At 47.6% G+C, this 24,520-nt stretch overlaps 1 protein-coding gene across 2 annotated transcripts in view; it reads right to left on the bottom strand.

The window, feature by feature from the left end:
• Window positions 1-24,520, bottom strand: part of SCN8A (sodium voltage-gated channel alpha subunit 8) — a 120,153-nt gene that overhangs the window by 9,588 nt on the left and 86,045 nt on the right. For both annotated transcript variants that reach the window (XM_077753419.1, XM_077753418.1), the window contains exons 15-23: window positions 23,403-23,759; window positions 18,366-18,836; window positions 17,724-17,841; window positions 17,032-17,186; window positions 14,485-14,658; window positions 8,878-9,000; window positions 2,887-3,171; window positions 899-952; window positions 293-430 (exon numbers count right to left, since the gene is read on the bottom strand). In XM_077753419.1, the coding sequence (XP_077609545.1) occupies window positions 293-430; window positions 899-952; window positions 2,887-3,171; window positions 8,878-9,000; window positions 14,485-14,658; window positions 17,032-17,186; window positions 17,724-17,841; window positions 18,366-18,836; window positions 23,403-23,759 (1,875 nt within the window). The remainder of the gene's footprint in view (window positions 1-292; window positions 431-898; window positions 953-2,886; window positions 3,172-8,877; window positions 9,001-14,484; window positions 14,659-17,031; window positions 17,187-17,723; window positions 17,842-18,365; window positions 18,837-23,402; window positions 23,760-24,520) is intronic.

Here is a 24,520-nt window from a genome sequence, read left to right as displayed (position 1 = left end):
GATGCTTTCGTTTTCACCCCTAGACTGACGCCTCTGACCCTGCCTCCCTCTGGCAGGATGCCTACCCCAGTAAAGGCCTCAACAACTGCTCGTAAATGTGGGAAACCACCCGCTGTGAAATCTAGCCCCCAACAGAAAGAGGTGGGTGGGGCAAGTGCCTAGCAGGGCCAGGGCTGCTGTGAGGCGATCATGTGGAGTTTAGAGAGAGGCATTTTCCTTCTAGACATAGGGACAGAAGTGCCTCTCATCCAGGTTGACCGCTGGCCACTGGCAATGAGGGGAGGAGACCTATCTTTTTCTTTTGTTGATTGAAGTTATCGATGATGACACCAATGAACAGGTTCAGGGTGAAGAAGGAGCCGAAGATGATGAAGATGACAAAGTAGATGTACATGTAGATGTTGTCCTCATACTTAGGCTGCTCGTCAGGCTGTCAAAAGACGGGAGGAAAAAGCAGAGTGTCAGTTCCTAGCGTGGGATCAGGTGGGTGACTGTGACATGCCAGCGCCCTCGGCCAGAGCTGACCACCCGAGCTGCTGCACGAGCTGGGGAGGGTGCCCTACATCCTCTCCGCCCGTCCCCTCTGCCACACTGCCCTGGGAAGGACTGGTGTGGTGGATGTGCAAAGCGCGAGGCGAGGCGGGAGGGGACGGCTGAGCTGTCCGCCAGGAGCCACACTTCTGTCAGTGGGAGAGGGCGCCACTGGGGCCACGTAAAACTCAGCCCCTAATCTTCTGGAGCCAGTGTAAGGGAGTGATGATTGAGAGGAGGAGAGTGACCTGTAATCAATAAAACAAGCAAATACATGCCCCAACCCTCTCTTTCTTAGTAAGCGCCACCATGCTGCTTGCTTTCTAGCCACCTAGGAAGGCTGTGGTTTCGCCAGGTGTATCCTTACCTTTCGGGAATCTACGGCTGCATACATGATGTCCATCCAGCCTTTGAAGGTTGCCTGGCAAAGAGAGTCAGTCATTAGACTCTGCCTGTTAGGGGGTAGGTGGGCGTCTATGCGGGGGTCCCAGAGGGGAGGCTCAGGTTCAGTGAGGACACAAGACGGAATTTGGGTACAGCCTCACAGGGACACAGAATTTCCTGTATGTTAATACAGGTCCCGAGGGGGCTTTGTCTAAGGTCCTGAAAATAACACCAAAGTCTGGTGGAGAAACACGTTGGTAACGGTAACTGGATCGATACCTTCACAAAAGGTCTTTACAGTGGGCCTGAGAAGGTTGCCTAAAGCTAAGGGCAAACTCACATTTATGAACAAGTGGCAGGAATCCACTGCGGGTACTGAGAACTTAGCCTACTGCCGAGGAGTCATTTTTAAGCAATGGGGGGGTCTGCAAACTTCAAAGTTGCACTAAAAAAATAATAAAAACAAAAACAAGGCCAGAACTCTTCCCTTACTACCCTACACATTTAGCCTATGGCAACGGCAATCTTGGCCTCTCTCCAGGCGGCCCTTCCTAACTGCACTCTCTCCTTCAGTCTACTCTACCTCGCCTCTTTTTGGAAACAAATACAGTTAAGTGATTCAGTATTCTCTATGTTTTCTTATTGTTCTTATTTGTTTTATTCAACCAGATTCAAAGCTTTTTCAGGGCACGGGTGGTTCTTTGGTTATCAGATGGCCCCTAATAGTGCCAAGCACAGCATCTTGCACATGGTGGAACTTTAAATACAATGTCTGACTGGGTGATGTGCATTGGTGTCCTGGAGCTGCTCCAGTTCAGATTCAATTTGTGGGTCTGATTTCTCCCACTGGGATAAAACAACAAAAGACGCCGGAGTGGGATAAAGCACTGCTTATTCTATTAACCTTGCCTCCTAATACTAGCTAACAGTAAGTGCTTACTATCGGTAAGGTCAAGTTGAAGGCTTCACCTGCATTATCCCATTTAATACCCCCAACGGCTATGCGATGCAGGTGCAGTTGTGATAGTAACAAAAATCCTTAATAGCAAATGCCATTCGTTAAGGACTGCTACGTGCCAGGCACTGTGCTAAGAAATTGTAATGAATTATCATGAATCCTCTTAGCAGTGGCGCAAGGTATCATTACCGACATTTACCAGAAAAAGAAACAGCCCCAGGGAAGTCGAGTCATTTGTCCAAGGTTACATGTCCAGTAAATATCAGAGTTTGGCTCAAACCTGTATCAGCTGACTCTAAAGCCTAGGAGCTTTCCCTCCGCACCAGACGGTCTTGTCAAACCTTCCAAAAAAGACTGGTAAGGGTGGAAGAGGAAACCAGACACGAAGGCATGCTAAAATAAATCCTTTCTTACTGCGATATGTTAATTTGAGACCTTTCTCTTGGGGTTGAGCGGACACGAGAGGCAGCACCCTAGCATTGCCCCATTCTTTCCCTTAGTTGGCTTAGCGTAGCTGTTACGCAGGATTATTCTGCTAAATCAAAATGGCCAGGAGTCTGCTCTTGAGTACAGTGAGATCCCCTTTGAGTGAGGTCCTGGGGAAGTCAGAATTCTCAGGAAAGGTGTCTCCCTGGAATTGGTGTGGGAAACGACACTGTTCTCTGTGACCTGTTAAGAGTAAGCCTAGGGGCGGCTGCGTGGCTCAGTCAGTTAAGCGTCCAACTTCGGCTCAGGTCAAGATCTCACGGTTCGTGGGTTCGAGCCCCGCATCGGGCTCTGTGCGGACAGCTAGCTCAGAGCCTGGAGCCTGCTTCGGATCTTGTATTTTTCATTCTCTCTCTGACCCTCCTCTGCTCACACTGTCTCTCTCTCTCTCTCTCTCAGAAATAAATAAAAAAACATTAAAAAAGAAAGAGTAATCCTAATTCTGAATGTCATACTGAGAAGGAACCAGATGCGATTTCTGCTAGCTGCCTGAATTTCACAGGACGGGAGAAAGCAGCGAGGCTTACCACTTGAAGAAGTGCCAGATAGCCTGCCCCAACGTTGTCAAAGTTGATCTTCACGTTCTTCCACCTGATTTCTGTGTTGTTCCCCTCCATGAGCTTTTCACACTCCGTTTTATTGTTGACGTCTTCAATTTCAAATCGGATTTCAGAAGTCTCATTAAAGCAGTAGTGATACTTTCCCGCAAACAGGTTAACTCCCATGATGCTGAAAATCAGCCAGAAGATGAGACACACCAGCAGCACATTCATGATGGAGGGGATGGCGCCCACCAAAGCATTCACCACCACCTGCATTGGAAGGGGGAGGTTGCTGAGTGTTGGAAGTAAGGGCGAGCACATTCTTTTGATTTCCAGGAGGGGAATGATACTGTGTGGCTTGTGCTGACTACAAAAACATTGTGTTCCCTTTGGAGTTAGGGTAACTGGACAGATCCACAAGTAGGACCAAGATTTTTCTAAATCTGTAAGATATATTTTGAGGAATTCCAGTAGATTACATATTTATTTCATCTCACATGAATTCCCCTGCCCAAGTTGACCTAGGGCTTCTCTCCCGGGCCCCAGCCTGGGACTGAAAAAGTTATTTCTTAGTCTAGTCTCCCTCCTTGCCAACTCGTAAAATATGCCCCCATGGGGAAATCTGATTTCAAGCTCACCAGTTGCCTTTCAACAGACATTCCCCCTCTGCAAAACAAGGTAGAATTGTTCAAAATCACAGAGAACTACCCTTTGGGGTTAGCAGGGAATCAGTCAATGGTACATAAAGTCTCTTTTATGCAAGGCCAGTTATCTTATTTCAGGCAATAGCTGAGCATGCATATTTTGCAGGCTCAAGAAAAAAAAAAAGAAAGCTATATTCCCTCTACCAAACAGAATAAAATAAAATCTGAACAGATGTATTTTTCACTCAAGGTTCACTATTCTTCTTCAGTTTTTTTCCTGACTCCACAGGCTTCTAAGAGTCGCCCATGTTTGGCTAATGCTGATTGATGTCTCTCTGTTCAATCCAGGGCTGGACTCAACTCCTCACAATGTATTCGAAATAGGAATGACTTATGTTTTCTGGACAGTTTTGGGCTAGATCACAGCTCTTGAAACCCCAAAACCATATTGTTAAAAATCGCTGACTGCAGTTAAGCTCAGGAATGAAAAAAGGCAAAGGGGAAAAAAAAAACCCTTCAGGAATCAAAGTTTCTGGGTTGTTTTTAACTTTGGTTTTGATTCACACTATAGGTGAGAGTAGCGACACAACACTTCCACTGTGCGGCGATTTTCACCAGGGGAGTTCAAAGGGCTTACAAAAATAGCATTTCAACAGACTGGGACAGAAAACAAGGCTGATGTTCATTCTGGCCTGATTCTTACTTGCTGTTGTCTTAAGTGGGACTAAGGCCCAGAAAGGTGACCCTGAGATAGGAAGAATGTGTCTTTCTTTTCTTAATATCCTGGGAAAATTAAAATGGAGTTAAAATAAAAAAAAATGGATATAAACACAGCTTTCTAATGTTTTGTTAGAAGGAGGTGAGAGAGGTGTCACCATGTTCAGGGATCAGCAGGGAAGAGGCAAGGGCATGCTGCCAATAAGCACAGTCATCGAAAGGGCCGAAAGGGCTGTGCTGTGGAAGGAACGCCAGGGGGCAGCTCTGGGCTCTATTTGACTTGGGTTTGGGTTTTCCTTCTCTTCTGTTCTTGCCTTAGATTGCAATGTCACTCATTGGAAAGTGTGGCTGAGAAGGGCTGTTCTGTCCTCTACAGAAAAGGCAATTGTCATTGTGCTAAGGAGTCACTCTCCTTTAGATTAAAATATTAGTTTTGCATTTCTCCAATTCATAGACGAAGGCCTTTAAATTGAGAGGTAGTTATTTCTTAATTCTTAGACCAAGAAATCTCTTTTAGAATTAATAGCTCTGTCATTAGTATAAAATGGTGACCCTTCCACTGTTCGCTACGTTGAGGGAGGCAAGCCAGAAAATCTGAAATGTGGAAAATCCCCAATGTTACTTTGGAGAATGGTATTCATGTTTTTTTTATTTATTTAAGTTACCAAAGTTGGCAGGTGGTCAGGTCTGAATTTTACCTCCTTATTCTACAGTTGCTCACTCTTTGGTAGAGCACCAGAAAGCAATGAAATGTGCGAATGAAGAGGCAAAGGAGGATGATCTATAAACGGAATAATCATTTCTCGGATGGCAACAAGTAGATTATCAAGGTTCAGAAGCTCAGGTCTATGTGACAGCATTTTGCAAGAGAGCTTAGGTGAGAGATCACGACCTAGTAGACCATCACGAGTGTACAGCAGGGAAGTAGCCCCAAAAGACTGGAAACCTGGAAATATGGCATTTTATCTCAATTCAGAACCCACCTCCTCTTGGAACTCTTCTACCTTAACCCAGTCTAACCTGTCCTACATGGCGTTACCTGTTAGAGTTAAATACGGAGTAATACTTACAGCAGGGAAGAATAATCAGCTAATTAACAAAGTGACCTCTTCCCACTTTTACATTCATGGATCTGATTAAAAAAATCAATACATGGAAGTATTTACTGAGCCTTAGTCTCTGATATATAGGACATAAAAATCCTATAGAATCCGATAAAACACTATAAAATCCATTTACGCGATGTAAATGTACTTTCAATGGTTAATTATAAACAAAGAACAACCTCTTAGATTAGTTTGATGTGTTAAATAGTAAACGGTTGAAACCATTTACTAATAATTCTTCCTGGCTGTAGACATTAGCTAGTAGTGGAAACTGCTGAACTGTGTGCTCCACATATAATTGTCATTGTGTTGATATTCTCAGCACCCGAAGGGCAAGAAACCATGCTTTCTTGAACTCTCACACTATAGGTAAATGTAAATGGCAATGCAAGTTTCCACAGTCGCTTCATAAGTTGGTCCTTAGTAACTCTCAAGTTAGTCTACATTGCCTTTAGTTATGATGAAATTCATTGTGTAAAAACTAGGTACAGAAACATTACTCAAAGCTTGCTTCTAGCAATCCATAAAGTCACTTTTTTTTTCCCCAGTGGAAATTTATACTTAATGATTGATTCAAATCTCACTCAACTGACGAAAAAATTGCTAAGGATACTAATTCTTACAGCATTGTTGTCTTCTCATGATGCCTAGAACATTATTGCTCCTTAAATACTATAAAATCTGTCAAATAGCTTTTAATATCTGGCAGAGGGAACATGGCTTTAATGGACAACTATGTACTGACAATCAACAAAAATGCATGCATGTTTCATAGCATTATATACCCTCAAAAATTTAGTAGCACAGCAAAATCTTTAAATGGAGATTACTATGGAGGAGAGAAAAGCAAAGAACTACATGAAGTATTCCTTTGCCAACAGCATGAGTGCTTCAATGTTCCGGTGTTTGGTTTGAGGAAGGAGAGAGGAAAGACTGTCCCAGGACAGGCTAGGGCCCTACGTTTCCTCCCAAAGGAAGGTCTGGGCCTATCTTTGGAGCAGCACAGTGACAGTGGAGCCCACCTGCATTGGTGGCATTTGGTTTGGGAAGATTTCTTATCTAACATTTTCTAAGGATAATCTCTCAGTGTCGGCATATGGAAGCGCCCAAACCAAAGAATGGAAAACATATGGCCCCACAGAAAAGTAACCTTCATATAAAATGGATACACCTAATTCTGCTTGTTGCTGGGACACTTACTATAAGCTCAGGCGGATTCAATCTTTTCTTCTTGCAGTTACTCTTCTGCAGAAGGGCTGGGAAACTGCAGGGCAGGATGGGCTCCGGAGCCCTCCCCCACCCGACCAGAGGTGGACAGTGCCGCTGGCTGACTGGAGTCAACCAAACCAAGTGGCGATCCTGTAGACCCTGCATCAGACCTTCCCTTACAGGACGCACTGTTGGAAAGCCTGGCTTTGGGTTCTAGCTGGGTTTTGCTCACAGTATCCGAATTGAGAAAACCTGGAGATAGAGGTTTCACTTTCAAGTGCTTTTTTTCAAAGAAAACTTTCTGCTCTTCTGATCACCGCTTTTGGACCTTGCGTTCCTAAACTACTTGAAAGTTTGTGGGGAATGGAAACTGAGTCCAGGAAAGGGGGAGGGGCCAAAGGGAAGCGGTGTGGCCTCCAAAAGGGCTCTGGTGACCAGATTATTGGAATAAATTCCTCCTGGGCACTGGCACCAGCTGGTCAACGAGGCCTACTTCTGCCATGGGCTAGGACTGGCAGCGATGAGATCCAGATGGAGAAAGTTAGTAGCCAAGTGTCAGTTGGGCATTTTTCTCCTGGGCTTTCTTCAGGTCTGGGTTTAGGAGGCCCAGGATCACTGCTGGGGGGCTATGGAGGGGAGCTCAGGCTACTGAGCTTGGCTGTCAGGGGGCAAGTACTGTCTGCAACAGCCTTCTTCCAGTCCTGGGTATCCCAGTCGCCAAAACAGATGATCAACACTCTAACAAAACTGGCGGGACTTATTTAAAAAATTTAACCAGTATATATACATACTCCTTCGCTCACCCTAAACCTGGCCTGAGCAGAACAGTGACCTTACTGCACACATTGTGAAATCTCTTATCGCTGGGAGAAAGACACCCCCCAGCTCTGCTTTGCTTTTTAAAATTAAAGGGAGTCTGTGTGGCTGTGGCGGTGACCTCCTGCGGATGCCCTCAGGTGGGCTGCAGGAAGCTTATACTCAGTAAAGCACACTGTGACTGTGCTACCTGAGAAACACACTCTGCTGCGAGAAGCAGGTGTCTGAATAAACACAGAAAGACCCCCAAATCGCAGCAAAGTTTCCACCTTCCTGGACGACTGTGGGTGGCTTTGTGGGATGGCGGCCAGGGATCACAGGTGAGGAATGCATGAAGGAAGACTATCCTGGTACCTAGTTCCTCCAACTAGCCTTGCTTCCTGGGGACCACCGGAACCATTTAATTTGTCTTCCTACATTCTGAGATTCGGTCACTTCAAAACATATCCCCTGGTTTGCTCTCCTGCATGTATTCGACATCTGAATTGAAATGAGTTTTCTTGGTCTCGTTAAGTATAACAGACCTCTCTGATTACCGCAGGACAACTATCACCACCAAGAGCCAGTTGCCCACTTGGTTTTAGGAAATCGACTGTTTTAACGTGTGTGTGTGCGCGCACACGCGCACACACGCACAATCGTTCTAAATCAAGAGAGACAGCAAGAGGGAGCCTTGTTCCTAAGTTGGCTGGGTGACAGCACCTTGCCCCGCTGAGACCCGGGTGGAGTATCACCAAAGCAGGAACAGCGGAAATTTCAGGAGAACTAGCTGACTAGTCATCTGGTGTTGTGCCTGATGGTTCTTTAGACAGTGTTCAGGATAGGGGACCACAGAGCGTGGACAGAGGGGTGTGGGGGGGGAAGGAGGAAAGCTTTGCTGTCAGACAGAGGCTGCCAGTCCTTATGGGACTGGGCTGAGAACAACAAGGTGCAATAAGAGGAATCAGAGTAGAAAGAAAAGCATTTCTTTTCCCAGGGCTATGCCACATTCGGCTCCGCTCCCAATTCCAGGCCTGCCATCACGCCTTCCAGCCCCTTCTCAGACGCCTTCTCAGTGCCTGCAAGGCCACAGCCCCCACCTGGCTGATGCCCCTACACGGCACTCGCCCTGTCTGCGGCCTCTGCTTTTCAGTGGGTCTGTGGGTTACAATTCCCCTTCTTTGCACCTGGTGATTCTCCCTATTAAAGTCAACAGCCCGGAAAGCCGCCCCGAGTGCTACAGGTAAGCCAGGCCAAATGAGAGTAGCCAGCGTTAACATATTCTGCGATGGCACAGTGTCGGGGTGGGGCCCATATTAATGTGATGAGGCAGCTTGAGGCGGCCCCCCCTCGCACAGGGCAGGTGCGGGGAGAGAGTGGAGGATCAAATCAGCAGCTGCATCACAGTTCGAGTCTGAGCGATCTTCCCACCGTGTGATCAGTTCTAGCATGCGTAAACAGTTTCCATCGGCATGCAGAAGGATCAGCTGCTCTTCGTTTCTTACCCTCATCCCTTCAAATCGTGATAAGGCTCTTAAGGGTCTCAAAGCTCTTAGGGTCCTAAGGGACTTTATGGCACCTAGTTCCGAGTAGCCCAGGGCATTAGCTATAAGGCTGACTAAAGAGACCTACACGGAAACAGAAGAGAAAAACAAAAACAAAAAAGGAAACAAAACAAAACAAAGAAAAAAAAAAAAAAAAGAAAAGAAAAGAGGTTCCAGAGTGTTAGAATAAAGCCCCTAGCACTGATTACACAGATTGGGCCCCGCCCCCGCCCCCAGGTAGAGAGAGTGGGTAACACCAGCTGCCTACTTCAACTTGGACTCAAACGACCTGAAAGGAAAGGAGGTTGAGAGGCAGAAGAAAAAACACAGGGGGAAGAGAAAGTCGAGAGGAGGCAGTAGAACGTACACACAGGTTGGCAAAGGGGAGAGGCCGAAGGGAGCGGGGGAATGAGGACGTTCCATTGGAAGGAGAGGAGCCTGAACAGATGACAATAAACCTTACCCTCGCCCTTTACAGCCTCTGCAGCTCCCAGAAGTTGCCATTAAATTAAGCCAGACAAACTTAATGGTACCTATGGAAAAGAATACAGATAAATACACACACTCCACACAAGCTGCCCCCTCTCCTCAGTTCATTCACCGCGGATTTCCAACAGGGACAAGCTCTCTTGCGGCTGGTTGGCGAGGAACCATTTGCTGGAGAACGTGACGAGTTACCACATCAACAAAGGAAACACGTCCAGTAAGCGCCACCGCTGGCCTTGCAGCTCCCGAGATGAAAAGAACCAAAGGAAGCGGTTTCTAGGCAGAGTTCTGGCCCCACGAGAACTCACTCAAGCAATTCTTTTCTCTCTCACTTTCAGCTACAATAATCCCTCCATCTTTGAACGACAAACATGACTCTTTCACGGCCATGAGAGCTTGGGGGAGGAGGGTGGTGGTCTGAAAACAGAACCCATGCTTTTCCTTAGAATCCCCATTCTTTCTCTCCAGAACAGCTCAAGATGAACTGGCCTCGGGTCTGTCCTTTCCAGAACAATCTTCTGCTCTCATCATTAGAAAAACGGCTGGTGGAATTCTTGGAAGAATTTAAACATTTTATTTACAGGTGAGGAAATTGAGACCCATACACGAGAAAGTGCCCAGTGTCACATGGGCAGTTCTGGAACCAGGAATAGGGACCCACTCTCCTGCTTCCCAGGCCAGAGCTCCTTCCTCCACAGAGAGTTCACCCCTTCTCCTGGCAGGTAAAATGGAGTTGCTGCAAGAGAGGGCTGCCGATATCTGAACAGCCTGGGGTTGACTAAGTCGCCGGGCTAGGGAGAAATGTGCAAGTCTCCAGGCCTGCAGTCGTGATGGTCAAATGCCCTCCTGTTCCTAGAGACAAACTCACCGTGATCTACCAGGGGGCTCAGAGCTGTTACCACGTGGTCCCAGAACACGGGATGCCAAGCATACCTAGGGCTGCCCAGGCCTGAACTGGGAGGACTGACCGGACTTCCCACCCAAGGAAAGCGCCTGTAGCTGATCAAATCCTAAAACGTCTGGTCTCTGGGTTCCTTGGAGCAGTCTTTCCCTGGTACTGCACCGCAAATTCTGGGATAGGTTCAGATGTTCCCATCAAGCATTCTTAAGTTCCCTCTCCTGGCAAGTGGTGGTTACAGACCTGCTCAGCCTAAATTGATATGCGAAAGCAGATGTAGAGGAGAAACATGGAAACAAACTACAACTGAGTTTCGGTTGTCGGTTTTTCTCTCTAGTTGAGGGCTTTAATTCTGGATCTCTGAACCGTACAAAACCTTTTTTTAAAAAAAAAATATTTTTTATAATTAAGCGGCAGGACTAGTGGGAGACAGAAGTAGATGTCAGTGACCTAGGGAGGGAAAGGGATGAGCAGGCTCTAAGATTTCAATTTTTACAAAGGGGTGTCACCCATTATCTATGCATGGACTCATAACGCATCAGTGTAGGTATCTTCCCCGGAGTCCTGGGCAGTATCCAAAACACATCTGGCCTTAAAGCCTGCCCTATTTCCTCACGTTCTCTGAAGGGTACATGGTTCAGGGTTCAATTTCTGTCTACAAGAAGGGCCTCAAAAGCTTCATCTAGAACACAGTAGCACCAATCATTTCCCCCCCATTCATCATTATCACTAAGAATCTACATGGAGGCATCTTTTGCCTATTATTGCCAGGTGCAGCCAACTCTTAACCCCAAATAATCTGAAATCGCCAGATTCTTAGCAAGACCTTAATACATCTGAAGGTAAGCTATCCCATCCCGGCCAAGTGTCTTGAGTTCAAAATACTCCTGAGTCGACCTCATCCTGAGAAATTATGCCATGTAAAGACTGCAAAACACTTCCTGCCACATGGCAGGAAGATCCCGGCTCTTCGGGGCGGGGGGGTGGTTAATCTGATCACAAAGGGGCCTGAGGTGGGGAGAAGGATGGAGGTACAGATGCCGGTCTGGAGGCTGGCTCCATGATATGATGTGGTGCTCAACTGATTAATCTAGCTAAGATCTCCTGAGGCAGGGTCAGCAAGGGTCCTATCTAGACTGTTCCTTAGCTGCTCAGGGTGCTCTGACAATCCGAGTCCCCATGTTAAACTCTCCCTGGAGATAATCAGATCATTGCTGAAAGTATGTTTTGAGGAAAGAACCAAGCCTGGAAAAAAGAAAGGAGTTGAGGGGAAGTCAAAATTCAGGGTATGTATGGCTGCCGGAATGGAAAAAAAGGGAGACACTGCATGACTTTTTCCAAATGATGTGAACATTTTCAAATGGAGAATGTTGGTAATAGTCTGAAAGCAGGATGAGTGGTCTCTGAGAGTTCCCATCCCTGGAACTGATATGCTGGCTAACCTCCGGACAGGATGGGGCAAATTTCCCTGGGGGAAAGAGGACGAGATTCTTCTACAGGACAAGATCTCCAGGGCAGCCCAGGACCTGAGCAAAAGAAAACGCTGTCTCTGTTTGGGAATTCACATGGCTTATAACCAAAGAGAATCGACCTTGGAAGTTGTCTGGATTATCCCTGGGATTCTAAAAAGTACTCTTAGCAGCTAAATGTAAGGAGTAACACGAGGAATAAGACTCCATTGGGACACAGACATAGTGCTGAGTAACAGATTCGGACATCTAGTCTCTGGCGGACGACATGGGAGGAAGAGTGTCTCTCAGAGATGGTGCTAAAGTAGGACTTAAAATTTATGCCTGCTAGATGTTCTAGAATGCCACAGGACCTGGATAGTGAAAACTCTAACGGTTCCAGCTGGGCAGGCGGCCTCTGAGCCTGATTCTGCATTCTCAAGTCACGCTCAGGAGTGGCAAATAGCTCAGCCACGGTATGGACTGGGGCTGCTCCCACTCAGCACGCCTGGCTTTGTACTGTGGTTATTTGTGTTTTCAGGCCCTTCGAGGGAAGTGTCCATGTCTTTTGGTTTCTGGCAGAAGGCACCTGGCAGGAGGCTTTGCGTGTTGTGCGTGCTCAATAAACATTTGGTACTCAATGTACCGTCCTTACCAAGAGAAGTCAGTGGGTGGGAGGGTCCTGGGAGAAACTTGTTCCCAGAATGCTGGCTTCCCACAAGCCAGAATCAGGCCAGAGTGGTCCTGCAAGCTGGCGTGAGTGCCTGAGGGGCTGGGGCCATGCCTGCTGGCCCCTCGTGACCCACTCTGGCTTCTGGAACAACTCTACACAGTGAATGGCATTTGGTTTATATTTGTTTACTAAGAGCCGGTATAGGGATGTTCTCAGGAGCCGCTGTGAGGTCTCAAGGCAACATAAGAATCCAGCAACTCCCTAAAGTGGGGTAGTTTATGGACTACTGTCAATTGGCTACATGTCTGTCCATTTCTCTGCCACCTGGTAGAAAAAGGGATAAAAATGCTTATTACTACATACATGGTGATGTGCAGGACTGTCAATGCTTTTATCAGCTTATTTGGGTTCCAGAGGAATGGGGGGACTCCTGATCAATACCCTTGACTTCTGGGGTTGCCCACCCCAGAGAGAAGAGAAACAGTAGTTCAGGTTGGGGCGGGGACAGGAAGTAAAGGTCATGGCGGGGAAGATCTGCTCTAAATCACAGCTTCCTACTGGAAGTATAGTAGTGGATTATCTGTTCTTGGAAGGCCCAGAAGACGAGGGGCTTCTGGGACTCCCACAGGTGTCCCACCCGACTCCAAGTGGTCCTGTTCTGTGGAAAGAGAGCTGGCCCAGTGCCACTTTAGTTCTCCGCGCCATATCCCAAGCCCTTTCCTTAATTCTTAGAGCTCAAGCTTTCCATCTGTGGGAGGTCATAAGAAGGTCCCAGCAATAGTTGCTGAAGGGGTTTCACATGGGCACTCTTTTGGGCAGTGCCCAAGTGTCACTCTGCTTGGCTGACTTTAAGGGCAGAGGGTGATTTCCTCATCTCATTTGGGCATCTTCTCAAAGGCTTGACTTCTGAAAAGGGAATGCAAACGGGAGCAGAGTGACAGCTCCTGGGAGTCCTTAACCACGGAAGCTGCAGAACACCCTGTTGGAACAGGAATGCATTTATAGAGCAGAGATCCCTGGTGCCGAGGGCTGGGCTCCTGCTTTCTAAGAGAGGCTTCCACGCCACTCTATTCTGGATCCCAGAGGTGCTCTACAGGTAGCTCACTATACAGCTGAGAAAACCTATATTCTCAACGTGCCAAGCCAGCCTCCAAACACTCCACTTTCTTGGCTCTTTGCCCTCAGCAGGAAGTGAATTCTCCACAGGCCCTGGTCCTGGAATTCTCATTCGCCCTTTCTTTCAAATGCTGATTTGGCTAGAAGAAAAGAGCTTTAGTGATTACATAGAATAAGAAGCATTCATCACGGTTAGAAGAGCCACTGGGGAACAAGGGCTGGGGGGGCGGGGGAGGTGAGAAATAGTTACAGGTGATACAGCTTCCACCCTGAAAAATAAAATGGGAGGTAATGGCCACCAAGCCTTGCGGATGATCAGAGGCCGCCATGTCCTGGAGATAGCCTTGGAACCTAGAGGAAAAAAGGATGCTTTTAAGTTTGAGCACCACTGTGGAAACGGCAATGTGTGGGAAGAGGGCGGGGTATTCTGATGTGAACTCTGCCTCTTCTGGACAGACTGCCTTGTTCCGAAGAGTCTGGTACAAAGCCTTGGGTTGATGGGAGTGTCCGTAGGAACGGTCAGCGGGAAAGCCTGCCGAGATCCGCCCCGCCAGCTCATACCCCAGCAGCTCCCCCCTCATCCTCACCCCTCTCCTGGCACCAGAAAGAGGATGTCCTGCTGGTGTGGGGCAAGCACCTTCCTGTTCCCAGCCTACTAGCAAGGCGCTAGTGATTCCACCTCCCATTCCTCATCGCTGACTCTTTGAAGCCAAACCACCCAAGCAAAGAGTCCGGGACGTTAGTCCCTGGGGCAAGTGTAGGGGCTTCAGAGCTCCCTCTCCCAAAGCTAAGATCTGAGTGCCCTGAAAGGAACTGTAACCCAAACCTACATCTACATCCTGTCCGACATCCTATGTCCCCGGGCAACTCTGGCCGTTAGAGGAAGGCACATCCCTGTGTTTGTTTCCCTGCTGGAAGGGGTGGGCAGTAGAAAGCAGGACACGTACAGCCACGATGAGGAAGTCCAGCCAGCACCAGGCATTGGTGAAGAACTTGACGAAGCCATAGGCCGTCCACTTGAGCAACATCTCCAGGATGAAGATGTAGGTGAAGACTTTGTCGGCGTACTCCAGGATGGTACGGATGGTCTTTCTCTGCTCAATGTAGATGTCCTCGAAGGCCTGAAAGAGAAGCAGCAGCTACCTGACGTGCCTGAAGGCAGGCACAGGACACTGAAAGCCTCCCAGCGCCTTGGCAGCTCCACCGCCTGAGGCTGGCCTGTCATCAGCTTCCTGGCTCTTTTACCCCACTGCCGGGCTACAGGGGCTTCTTCTTTTTTTTTTTTTTAATTTTTAATCATTTATTCATTATTGAGAGGCAGAGAGACAGAGTGTGAGTGCGGGAGGGGCAGACAGAGAGAGGGATACACAGAATCTGAAGCAGGCTCCAGGTTCTGAGCTGTCAGCACAGAGCCTGATGCGGGGCTCGAACCACAAACTGTGAGATCATGACCTGAGCTGAAGCCGGGCGCCTAACCGACTGAGCCACCCAGGCGCCCGCCCCACCCCCACCCCCAGGGCTTCTTAAAAGAAACCCCACACCCTCTAGCCGCCACCTTCTGTCTCCCAGTAGTCCAGGCAACCAGTGAGCTAGCGTCTCTCTTCCCATCTGTCCATTCTGGACACTTTACACAATATGTGGCCCTCGGTGACAGGCTTCTTCCACCGGGCGCAGCGGTCTCTTGTTTGTCCATGCTGCAGCACGCGTCACTACTGCAGTTCTCATCATGGATGGAGAACTCCAAGGTGTGGCCCTACCGTACTTTGTCTACTCTCATCACTGATGGACACTCTGTTTCCTCGGGCAGCGTATGAGGGTTCCAGCTTCTCTGTGTCCTTGCCAACGCTATGTTTGTATGACAAAATCGTTTCTCCTTTCAGTCTGATGCCACCGATACAGGTGGAGGGTCACAGGGCTGGGAGACGCTCAGGCGAAGAAAATCTTAGTATGACTTTCTCCCTCTGGAGTTCCCGAACGAGGGAATTCCCTAACACGAAGGTATGAGCATTCCCACGAGTGGGGTGGTGGGCTGTGGAGGGAGACGGGGAAGAGGGAGTCCTGAAGCATGAGAGAAAGCTACAAGTGGCACAAAAGTCCTGTGTACTGCTCCAGATGGTTCTGGAAGGAAGGACAGAATCGGAGTGCCTGTGGATACATTTCTAACATGGACACACATGGACATCAGGTATTCCAGTTTCTTCACTGGGCAGTGGGGGCAGAGGTCAGGGGTCCTCCTCAGGGTTTGGGTACAAATAACCCCCCTCTGCTCAGTGAAAACCTCAAAGGCTTCCATGTCTAGTGCCCCTCCCCTCCCTGTGCAGAGATCCGTTCTGTCACCCAATACACGTGAGATGCCCAAGACTGAGCTTCCCGTCACTGGAGGCTCTATCCTGTCCCTCTGAAGGCCCACTTTAAACCCATTCTCATTTTTTCTGAGACATTTTAGCTGTGGCTTCACTTTGCTATTCTTTTTTTTTACAGTTTATTTATTTTGAGAAAGAGAGAGAGAGGGAGAGAGAGAGAGAATCCCAAGCAGACTCCGCACTGGCAGCGTAAAGCCTGATTTGGGGCTTGAACTCATGAACCATGAGATCATGACTGGAGCTGAAGTTGGATGCTTAACCAACTGAGCCACTCAGGCGTACCCCATGCCCGCCTTCTTTAAAAACACTTCAAAGTTCTATNGGGGCTTGAACTCATGAACCATGAGATCATGACTGGAGCTGAAGTTGGATGCTTAACCAACTGAGCCACCCAGGCGTACCCCATGCCCACCTTCTTTAAAAAACTTCAAAGTTCTACATTCTTCAGCTTTCCCTTAACTCAAAGGAGGAACGTGCGTAGAGTCTCTAAGTCCTTCCTGTCCTCAAATCTACCCCGCTGGGAAACAGCTCTCTCACACCTGACCCTGTCCAGGTCTCTGGTTATCATCCCGTGAAAAGGAGAGCAAATGCCAAGCTCCTTTATTCTGGCGGGGGAGGGGCCTCTGTGCCTTGCTGATGAATGCCGAGCGCTTCCAGCCATGGGAATATAAAAGACCTTTATGCCAGAGACCTGGATCCTTCAGGGATTTGCTAACGCCAGGGTGCTCCAGACCCAGCTGGGCACGGGGCAAGACAGGCGACTGAAAAGTATAAAGAACATGACAGGTGGGATATTAGGTGAAAAGGGGAAGTGCCTTTTAGGAAGGTGCTTGAAACAGGGCAAACGAAGCGGTGAAGATACTTGGTAATCTGTGCTCTCATCCTGGTAGAAAGGGGGTCTTGGATGTGAGAGGGATCGTGCTGAGCGTAAAGAGTAAGATGTGGACAAGTGAACTCTCATCCCAACGGCTCAGAACAGCAGCCCAAAGCACTCTGGCAGACCCTTATCCTCGGGGCCACAGCCGTTGGTGCCCTCACAGGAACTGGGCTTGGGCCCCCTTTGGTCTTGCCCACCAGACGCTCCTAAGCCTTCCCCAGCCCGCCCCTCTGCGCCTCCTCCCCTGGACTCACCAGGGCGCCACTGCTGAGCAGAATCATGAAGATGATGAAGGTCTCAAACCAGTTGTGCTCCACGATGAGGAAGCAGGTTTTCCGCAGGACCCACCAAGACTTGCCCAGCCCCTCTTCGATGTTGACCTGGCAGCATTTAAACCGCTGGACGCAACCTGGCACCAGCGGGAGAGGCGGGTCAGACCGTGGGAGCAAGCCCCGCCCAGACCTGCCCTCTGCTCGGTCTCCCAGGCCCCACCGGGCGCGGCCCCACCACACAGCCGGGAGTACTGTGGCTGAACCAGAATGCCCGATTCAGACATGGAGGCTGGCAGGGCTGGGGCTATGCCGCAAGGCTAGCAGGGCAGGGCCCTCTGCAGTTGGGAAGATTTCCTATAAAGAAGCAGTGAGAGGGAGGAGAAAAGGGGAGTCAGGAGGCAGCCACAGCCATGACCGAACACGCCTTTCTAATGGAAGTGTTTGGGCTGATGCCAGGAGAAAATGGACAAAGAAATGTTTGAGAACAGAAACTTGCTATAGGTCAGAATCAAACGAGGGAAACAGTAGCAACGTCCCTCAAGATGACGAGGTGGGGAGCAAAGTTCCTGAACATGGCCACAGAGCCCCCACCCTCCCCCAACCACTGACCCTGGCGGGAATCTGTGGACAGCACTAAGTGCCACGTGCCCACCGTCATCGCTGCTCCCTTTCACCTTCTGTGAAGCAGGCATCTGGATCCAAGTATTCCTCGGGCTGTTCCACTGGGACTTCTTCTACTTCAGGTTTGATATCGATGGTGCTTCCTTCAGAGGAGCTGGTATCATCCAGTTTCTAGATTCGCAAAGAAAAGAGAGCTGGACCATTGCTGCACCGATACTTCCCCTCTACACTGACTGAACCTGCAGTAATTCTTTGCAATTTTATTACAAACTCCTCAACGTCCAGCTCACGGGGGGCACACAATTACCAGCTGGCCCTCAAAACTTCTGTCAGGATTGGGTATAACGTTAAAGCCACTCATGGATTACAGTGATCTGCCCTCAACAAAATATGGCTATTGGTTGGTCTCAGTGCTGCAGCTCAGAGAGATTAATAGCAGGGACGTGCTCCAGGGTTTGCTCTGGCCACTGGCCAAGATGATCCAGCGGCAATGGAGACACATCTAGGAGCGCCTCAGGGACCTAGGTCCCCAAGGGAAGGACTAGAACGACAACGGGTATGAGGGTTGGTTCTCAGACCTTCTTGGCTATTCCACAGTCTCTCTACCCGGCCCACAGCTGACCAGTCCCGGGAGCTGACAGAACCCTGCTTGTTCTCACACAGAGTCAAGGTTGGGTTCTAGGCTGGGGCCTTACGTCTTTGCTGCCTTCAGGATCCGACTCGCTGCTCACATCCTCCGTGTTGAGGTTCTCAAAATCAGACTCGCCTACGGCAATGGGTACCCGCACGGTCAAGTTGGGATTGTTGATGAAGGACATGTGGTCCTCATCAATGATATACTTCTCCACGCTGCTGCCAATGCCACTGGTTGTGCCATTGCCATTCTTCTGGAAGTCACCATTCCGGTGGATGTCTGCGCCGGTGTGGTTGGCGATGCAGTTGGCCTTCTTTTCATACAGCTCATCCAGGGGCTTCACTTCATCGGCCTCACGCTGCTTGAAGTGGGCCTGCATGAAGGTGTGCACTTTGAGTTTGGCCCAAGCCACCCCCTTCTTGATCCGGATCACTGAGATCTGTAGGTTGTTCATTTCCCCATCATCGTCCGTGGCTGCCAGATTGTCTGCGCTGAAGGAGCTCAGGAGCAAGGCCAGAAACAGGTTCAGCACCTGTACCCGTGGCATTAGGAAAAAGGACAGTGAATGTAGACGGTATTAGGGAAAGTTATCTATTAGACTACGATCACAGACTGGGAGCCCCCAGGCTTATGTGACAGGCACAAGAATTTCTGTTGTGTTTGGTTTGCCCCACTTACTGTTTTCAATGCTCATGTCACTAAGTGGGCATTTAAAAAAGTTTTTTTTATTGAAGTGTAATTAACACAGTATTGTATTAGTTGCAGGTGTACTATTCAACAATTCTACACATTACTCGGTGCTCATCACAACAAGCATACTCTTTTTTTTTTTTTAAACTTTTTAAATGTTTTTTATTTATTTCTAGGAGAGAGAGAGAGAGAGAGACAGCGTGAGCAGGAGAGGGTCAGAGAGAGAAGGAGTCACAGACTCCGAAACAGGCTCCAGGCTCTGAACTGGCAGTCAGCACCGAGCCCGACGCGGGGCTCGAACCCACGAACCGCGAGATCACGACCCAAGCGAAAGTTGGACGCTTAACCGACTAAGCCACCCAGGCGCCCCACAACAAGCATACTCTTAATCCTCTTTATCAATTTCATGTATCCCCCGCCCCCACCACCTCCCCTCTGGCAACCACTGGCTTTCTGTATTTAAGAGTCTATTGTGTTTGTCTCATTTTTGTCTGTTCATCTGTTTTGTTTCTTAAATTCCACATATGGGTGAAACTAAATGGTATTTATCTTCCTCTGACAGTTGTTTCACTTAGCATAATCTTCTCTAGCTCCATCCATGTTGTTGTAAATGGCAAGATTTCATTCTTTTTTTTTTTTTTATAGGTGCGTAATATTTCACTGTATACAGATACCACATCTTCTTTATCCATTCATCTATGGATGGATACTTGGGTTATTTACGTATCTTGGCTATTGTAAATAATGCTGCAATAAACAGAGGGGTCCATGTATCTTTTCTAATTAGTGTTTTTGTATTCTTTGGGTAAATGCCCAGCAGTGGAATTACTGGATCATATGCTAGGTCTATTTTTAATTTTCTGAGGATCCTCCATACTCTTTTCCACCAAGTGGGCAGTTTGTTTGGTTTTGGTTTTAATGCAAGGTTAGTACCTCTTCTCTTGGTTCTTTTATAGTTTTACATTCATAGACATGTGCCCCCAAATATATGACTTTTCTTATAATCAGAAAGAGCAAAAGCTGTATCCATTTTGGAAGAAAATTCTCCCAAAACAGAAGGAAAAAAATGGACATGGCTTATTGGGAGGATCAAAGAGGTCACATGTATTCACATGTGGCGGGTGTCTGGGAGAACCCACATTAGAAAAACTGCTAGGTTTGGAGAGCCACGCTTTCCTACAACAGATCAAGAACATAGAACTGAAATATACCCATGTCATCTTAAGAATTAATTTCCTTTGAAATGGGCAGAAGACATGAACAGACATTTCTCCAAAGAGGACATCCAGATGGCCAACAGACACATGAAACGATGCTCAGCATCCCTCCTCATCAGGGAAATACAAATCACAGGGAAATACACTGAGATACCACCTCACAAAGGTCAGAGTGGCTAAAATGAACAAATCAGGAGACTACAGATGCTGGCGAGGATGTGGAGAAATGGGCACCCTCCTACACTGTTGGTGGGAATGTAAACGGGTGCAGCCCCTCTGGAAAACAGTGTGGAGGTTCCTCAGAAAATTAACAGTAGAACTCCCCTATGGCCCAGCAATAGTACTGCTAGGAATTTACCCAAGGGATACAAGAGTGCTGATGCACAGGGGCACATGTACCCCAATGTTCATAGCAGCACTCTCAACAATAGCCGAATCTTAGTAACAGCCTAAATGTCCATCAGCTGATGAATGGGTCAAGAAGATGTGGTTTATCTACACAATGGAATACTACATGGCAATAAGAATGAAATCTGGCCATTTGCAGCAACATGGATGGATCTTGAGGGTGTTATGCTGAGTGAAATGAGAGGCAGAGAAGGGCAGATACCATATGTTTGCACGTATAGGTGGATTAGGAGGAACTTAACAGAGGACCATGGGGGAGGAGAAGGGGAAAAATAATTGAGGAGAGGGAGGGGGGCAAACCATGAGAGACTCTTGAATGCTGAGAACAAACTGAGGCTGATGGGAGTGGGGGAGAGGGGAAGGGGGGTGATGGGCATGGAGGAGGACACTTGTTGGGATGAGCACTGGGTGTTATATGGAAACCAAGTTGACAATAAACTATTTAAAAAAAAGAATTAATTTCCTTTGTTTTCCTAACATTTACCAAAATGAAATATTTTAACAAGACAGTGACGGTGACTTTTGTATTCTGTTGGATATCTAAGTGTCCAGCCCTCAGATGCAAGCTTTTACTTCTGTTCAAATATCCTATTTTACCACACTGGATATTAAGATTAGTTAATTTATTTTTATTAAGACTTACTTTAAATATTGGGAGAGCTGTTCACTTCTTGATTTAGACTTGGCCCTTACTTTGTCACACTTCTGAAGAAGAGTAAGGCATATATTTTAGGTGGAGATAATAATACGTGTGGAGTGGGAGGGATGGAAACAACAAATGAATTCTATGTATGCAAATTATTCGGGCCATTTGTAGAATTACAAAGGAATATGGTTGGTAAAATGGGGGTGATGTGGAGGGTGCTTTGAAGGCCAGGCTGAGGGATCTGAATTTCATTTAATTGGATCCATTACTGGTCTTTGAGTAAAGGAATAACAAATGATAGAATTCTGAGAACACCACTGCTACCAGCTACATACAGGAATGGGGTGGGGGTTGGGCCAGGAATTAGAGCTGTCACTTCTATGAGTTAATAAGGGTCTGGATTCGGCTACTGTAATCTCAAACCTTAGCATGCATGAAAATCTCCTGAGGTGGGACGCGTGGAAAAATACATATTTCCTTGGCGTCACCTGAAAGATTCTGATTCAGGTGATCTGGTGTAGGGCCCGGGACTCAAGTCTTTTCTAATGAGTGAAACTTGGGTGGCTGTGATCTTCAGACCACACTTTGAGAAATACTGAATGGGTTACAGGAATGGGAAGATGGGTCAGATCTTAGAAATACCATGAAGAGAGATGTATGAAAGGCATCGGGTAATCACTGGAAAGGGAGAGAAGAGAGGCATAAGAGACTTACAGATTCCTAGAGACTAGGTGGGCAGAAGGACTGAGCAAAGGGGAACCTGGAAAGGTGTCATCAGAAGCAGAAATAATACTGGATTTGGTCATGTGCTCAGGGATCTGTAGAGAGTCACGGGGAGATGGTGTGGAGACAACTGAGAACCGGAGAAGCGAGAAAGGGCGGCAAGGTCAGGGCTGATACTGTGCATTCCACGATGTACCAGGAGGCAGCAGGGAGCAGGACTGAGGGAAAGGTGGTGGGGAGTGAGGAAACGGAGGGATTACAGACACGTCGCAGTGTCCGCTGTCACAGGTCATCGGAGAGAACAGGGTGGCGCGTCCGGTTCAGAGGCTGCTGAGTGGAAGCCTCTACGGGCACGCTTCTCTGTGGCACAAGAAGGGGGAGAGCTGTTCCGGGTGAGCTGACGGGGGATCATCTGGGTCTGCCTTCTTCCTGCCCCTCTTGCTCTATGCCTGCCAGTGGGACTGCGCCTGCTCTGAAAGATCAGNGCGAGATCATGACCTAAGCGAAAGTCGGATGCTTAACCGACTAAGCCACCCAGGCGCCCCTGAAAGATCAGTACTTCTTAAACTGCAGTGAGCAGGTGAATCACCTGGGGGAAATCACCTATTAGAAATGCAGATTCTGATTCAGTAGTTCTGGGGTGGGGCCTAAGCGTCCTCACAGACTCTAAAGTGATCTCACTGCGGCTAGTCCTCAGATCGTACTTGGAGAAAGATGGTGTCAAAATCTCTGTTGGCGAATATTCTATACACAGAGGCAGAAGACAGTGGGCAGACAGATCAGAGTAAAGCAAAAACGTGGTTTGCCATTTACACGGGTTAGATAAAACCCTCAGTGGGTTTAGATCGGTGGTTCACAGCGGAGGGCAATTTTGCCTCCAAGGGGACAGCTGGCAATGTCTGGAGACATTTTTGGTTGTCACTCCTTAGGGTGTGGGGGCGCTATTGGTCAGTAAAAGGCAGAGGTCAGGGATGCTGCTAAACATTGACAATGCATAGGACAGTCCCCCAACAAAGAATGATCTAACCCAAAGTGTCAACAGTGTCAACGTTGAGAAATTCTAATTTAAGTGAAGAAGACTTTTGTAGTAGAAAGAGCAAAGACTCTGTAGTCTAGGATCTAATATAAGCCCTGACATTTACCAGTTGTGTGACTTCAGAAAAATCACTTAACTTTGCTGAGTTTTGTTTTCATAACTATGAAAAAAGGTTGACAAGTTGTGGGGCTCGTGACTCAGCAGGCCTCTGTAAAGAGCAGTCTCCTTTCCTTCATTTGTACCTTAGGGTGCTTGGGCCAAGAAAGAATAAAATCTAGCACAGACATGGAATGTAGTAGGACCAAGCCCATGGGGCTTCTGGGTCGAGGGTAAGCTCTTCAGGGCGAAGAATGAAAAAAATTCTAAGTTAGTACTAACCACCAAGTTGCCAATAACCATGACCATCATGAAGACAATGAGGCACATGGCCTGGCCCGCCACTTCCATGCAGTCCCACATGGTCTCGATCCACTCCCCGCACAACACTCGAAAGACAATGAGGAAGGAATGGAAAAAGTCATTCATGTGCCAGCGAGGGAGTTCGCAGTCCTGGTTGATCTTGCAGACACACTCTTTGTAGCTCTTTCCGAAGAGCTGCATCCCCACCACGGCAAAGATGAAGACGATGATGGCCAGCACCAGGGTCAAGTTGCCCAGGGCACCCACTGAATTTCCAATAATCTTAATCAGCATGTTCAGGGTGGGCCAGGATTTGGCCAATTTGAAGACTCGGAGCTACAAAAACCAAACAAAGATCAAATCATACTCAATCTATTTTCTTACCACATCACTAAAATAAAAACATAAAATCTGTAAGATCAGCTTAAATTTATTGAACACCCTTGGGAGGTTCCTAGGACTTTCTGTTTTCGACCACAGTGGGAGAACGTGAGGCATAGATGGGGAAAATGGATTAATTTCACAGTAAGGGGAAGATTTAGAACTAAGAGTCAAGAATACTGCCTAGATCTAGCCCCCTGTATTGGTCCCTGGGTCAGTCCACTTTTTAAAAACCCATACATGAACATATCCTTTCCTACTGATTTTGCCTTGACTTCTCAAGGAAAATGTGATTTGTAGTGAAGCAAAAGGTCAGAATAGGAAGGACAGTGAAAATAAGTCATCTCTTTTTCAAAAACATGCATTTAAAAATTCTGAAATCTCTCTTTTTGACCAGTGGCTGATATGAAACTTTGTGATATACTTGGAATAATTTGGAGAAAAAGCACCACACCCAGGTAGGGGCAGTTGCACACATATCAAACATCGTATGAAAAGGGACTATAATGATATTAATTCAGAGGACAGAACTTCTGTTATCTGCAACCATGAAATTTCAATATTTTGTAATGAATGATTTACAAGGTCATAGCTAATAGTCTGAGAAGTATAAATGAAGAAAGGGACCTTGAATGAAATGATAATGAGATCATTCTCAGACGTCATAAGTTAATGACTAACACATGAGATAACAGGAATTGTGGTAGAAGGCAATG

Source organism: Crocuta crocuta, unplaced genomic scaffold, assembly GCF_008692635.1.
Source record: "Crocuta crocuta isolate KB4526 unplaced genomic scaffold, BGI_CrCroc_1.0 scaffold30, whole genome shotgun sequence".
NCBI lineage: Eukaryota > Metazoa > Chordata > Mammalia > Carnivora > Hyaenidae > Crocuta > Crocuta crocuta.
This window is presented reverse-complemented; position numbering and strand designations above follow the sequence as displayed.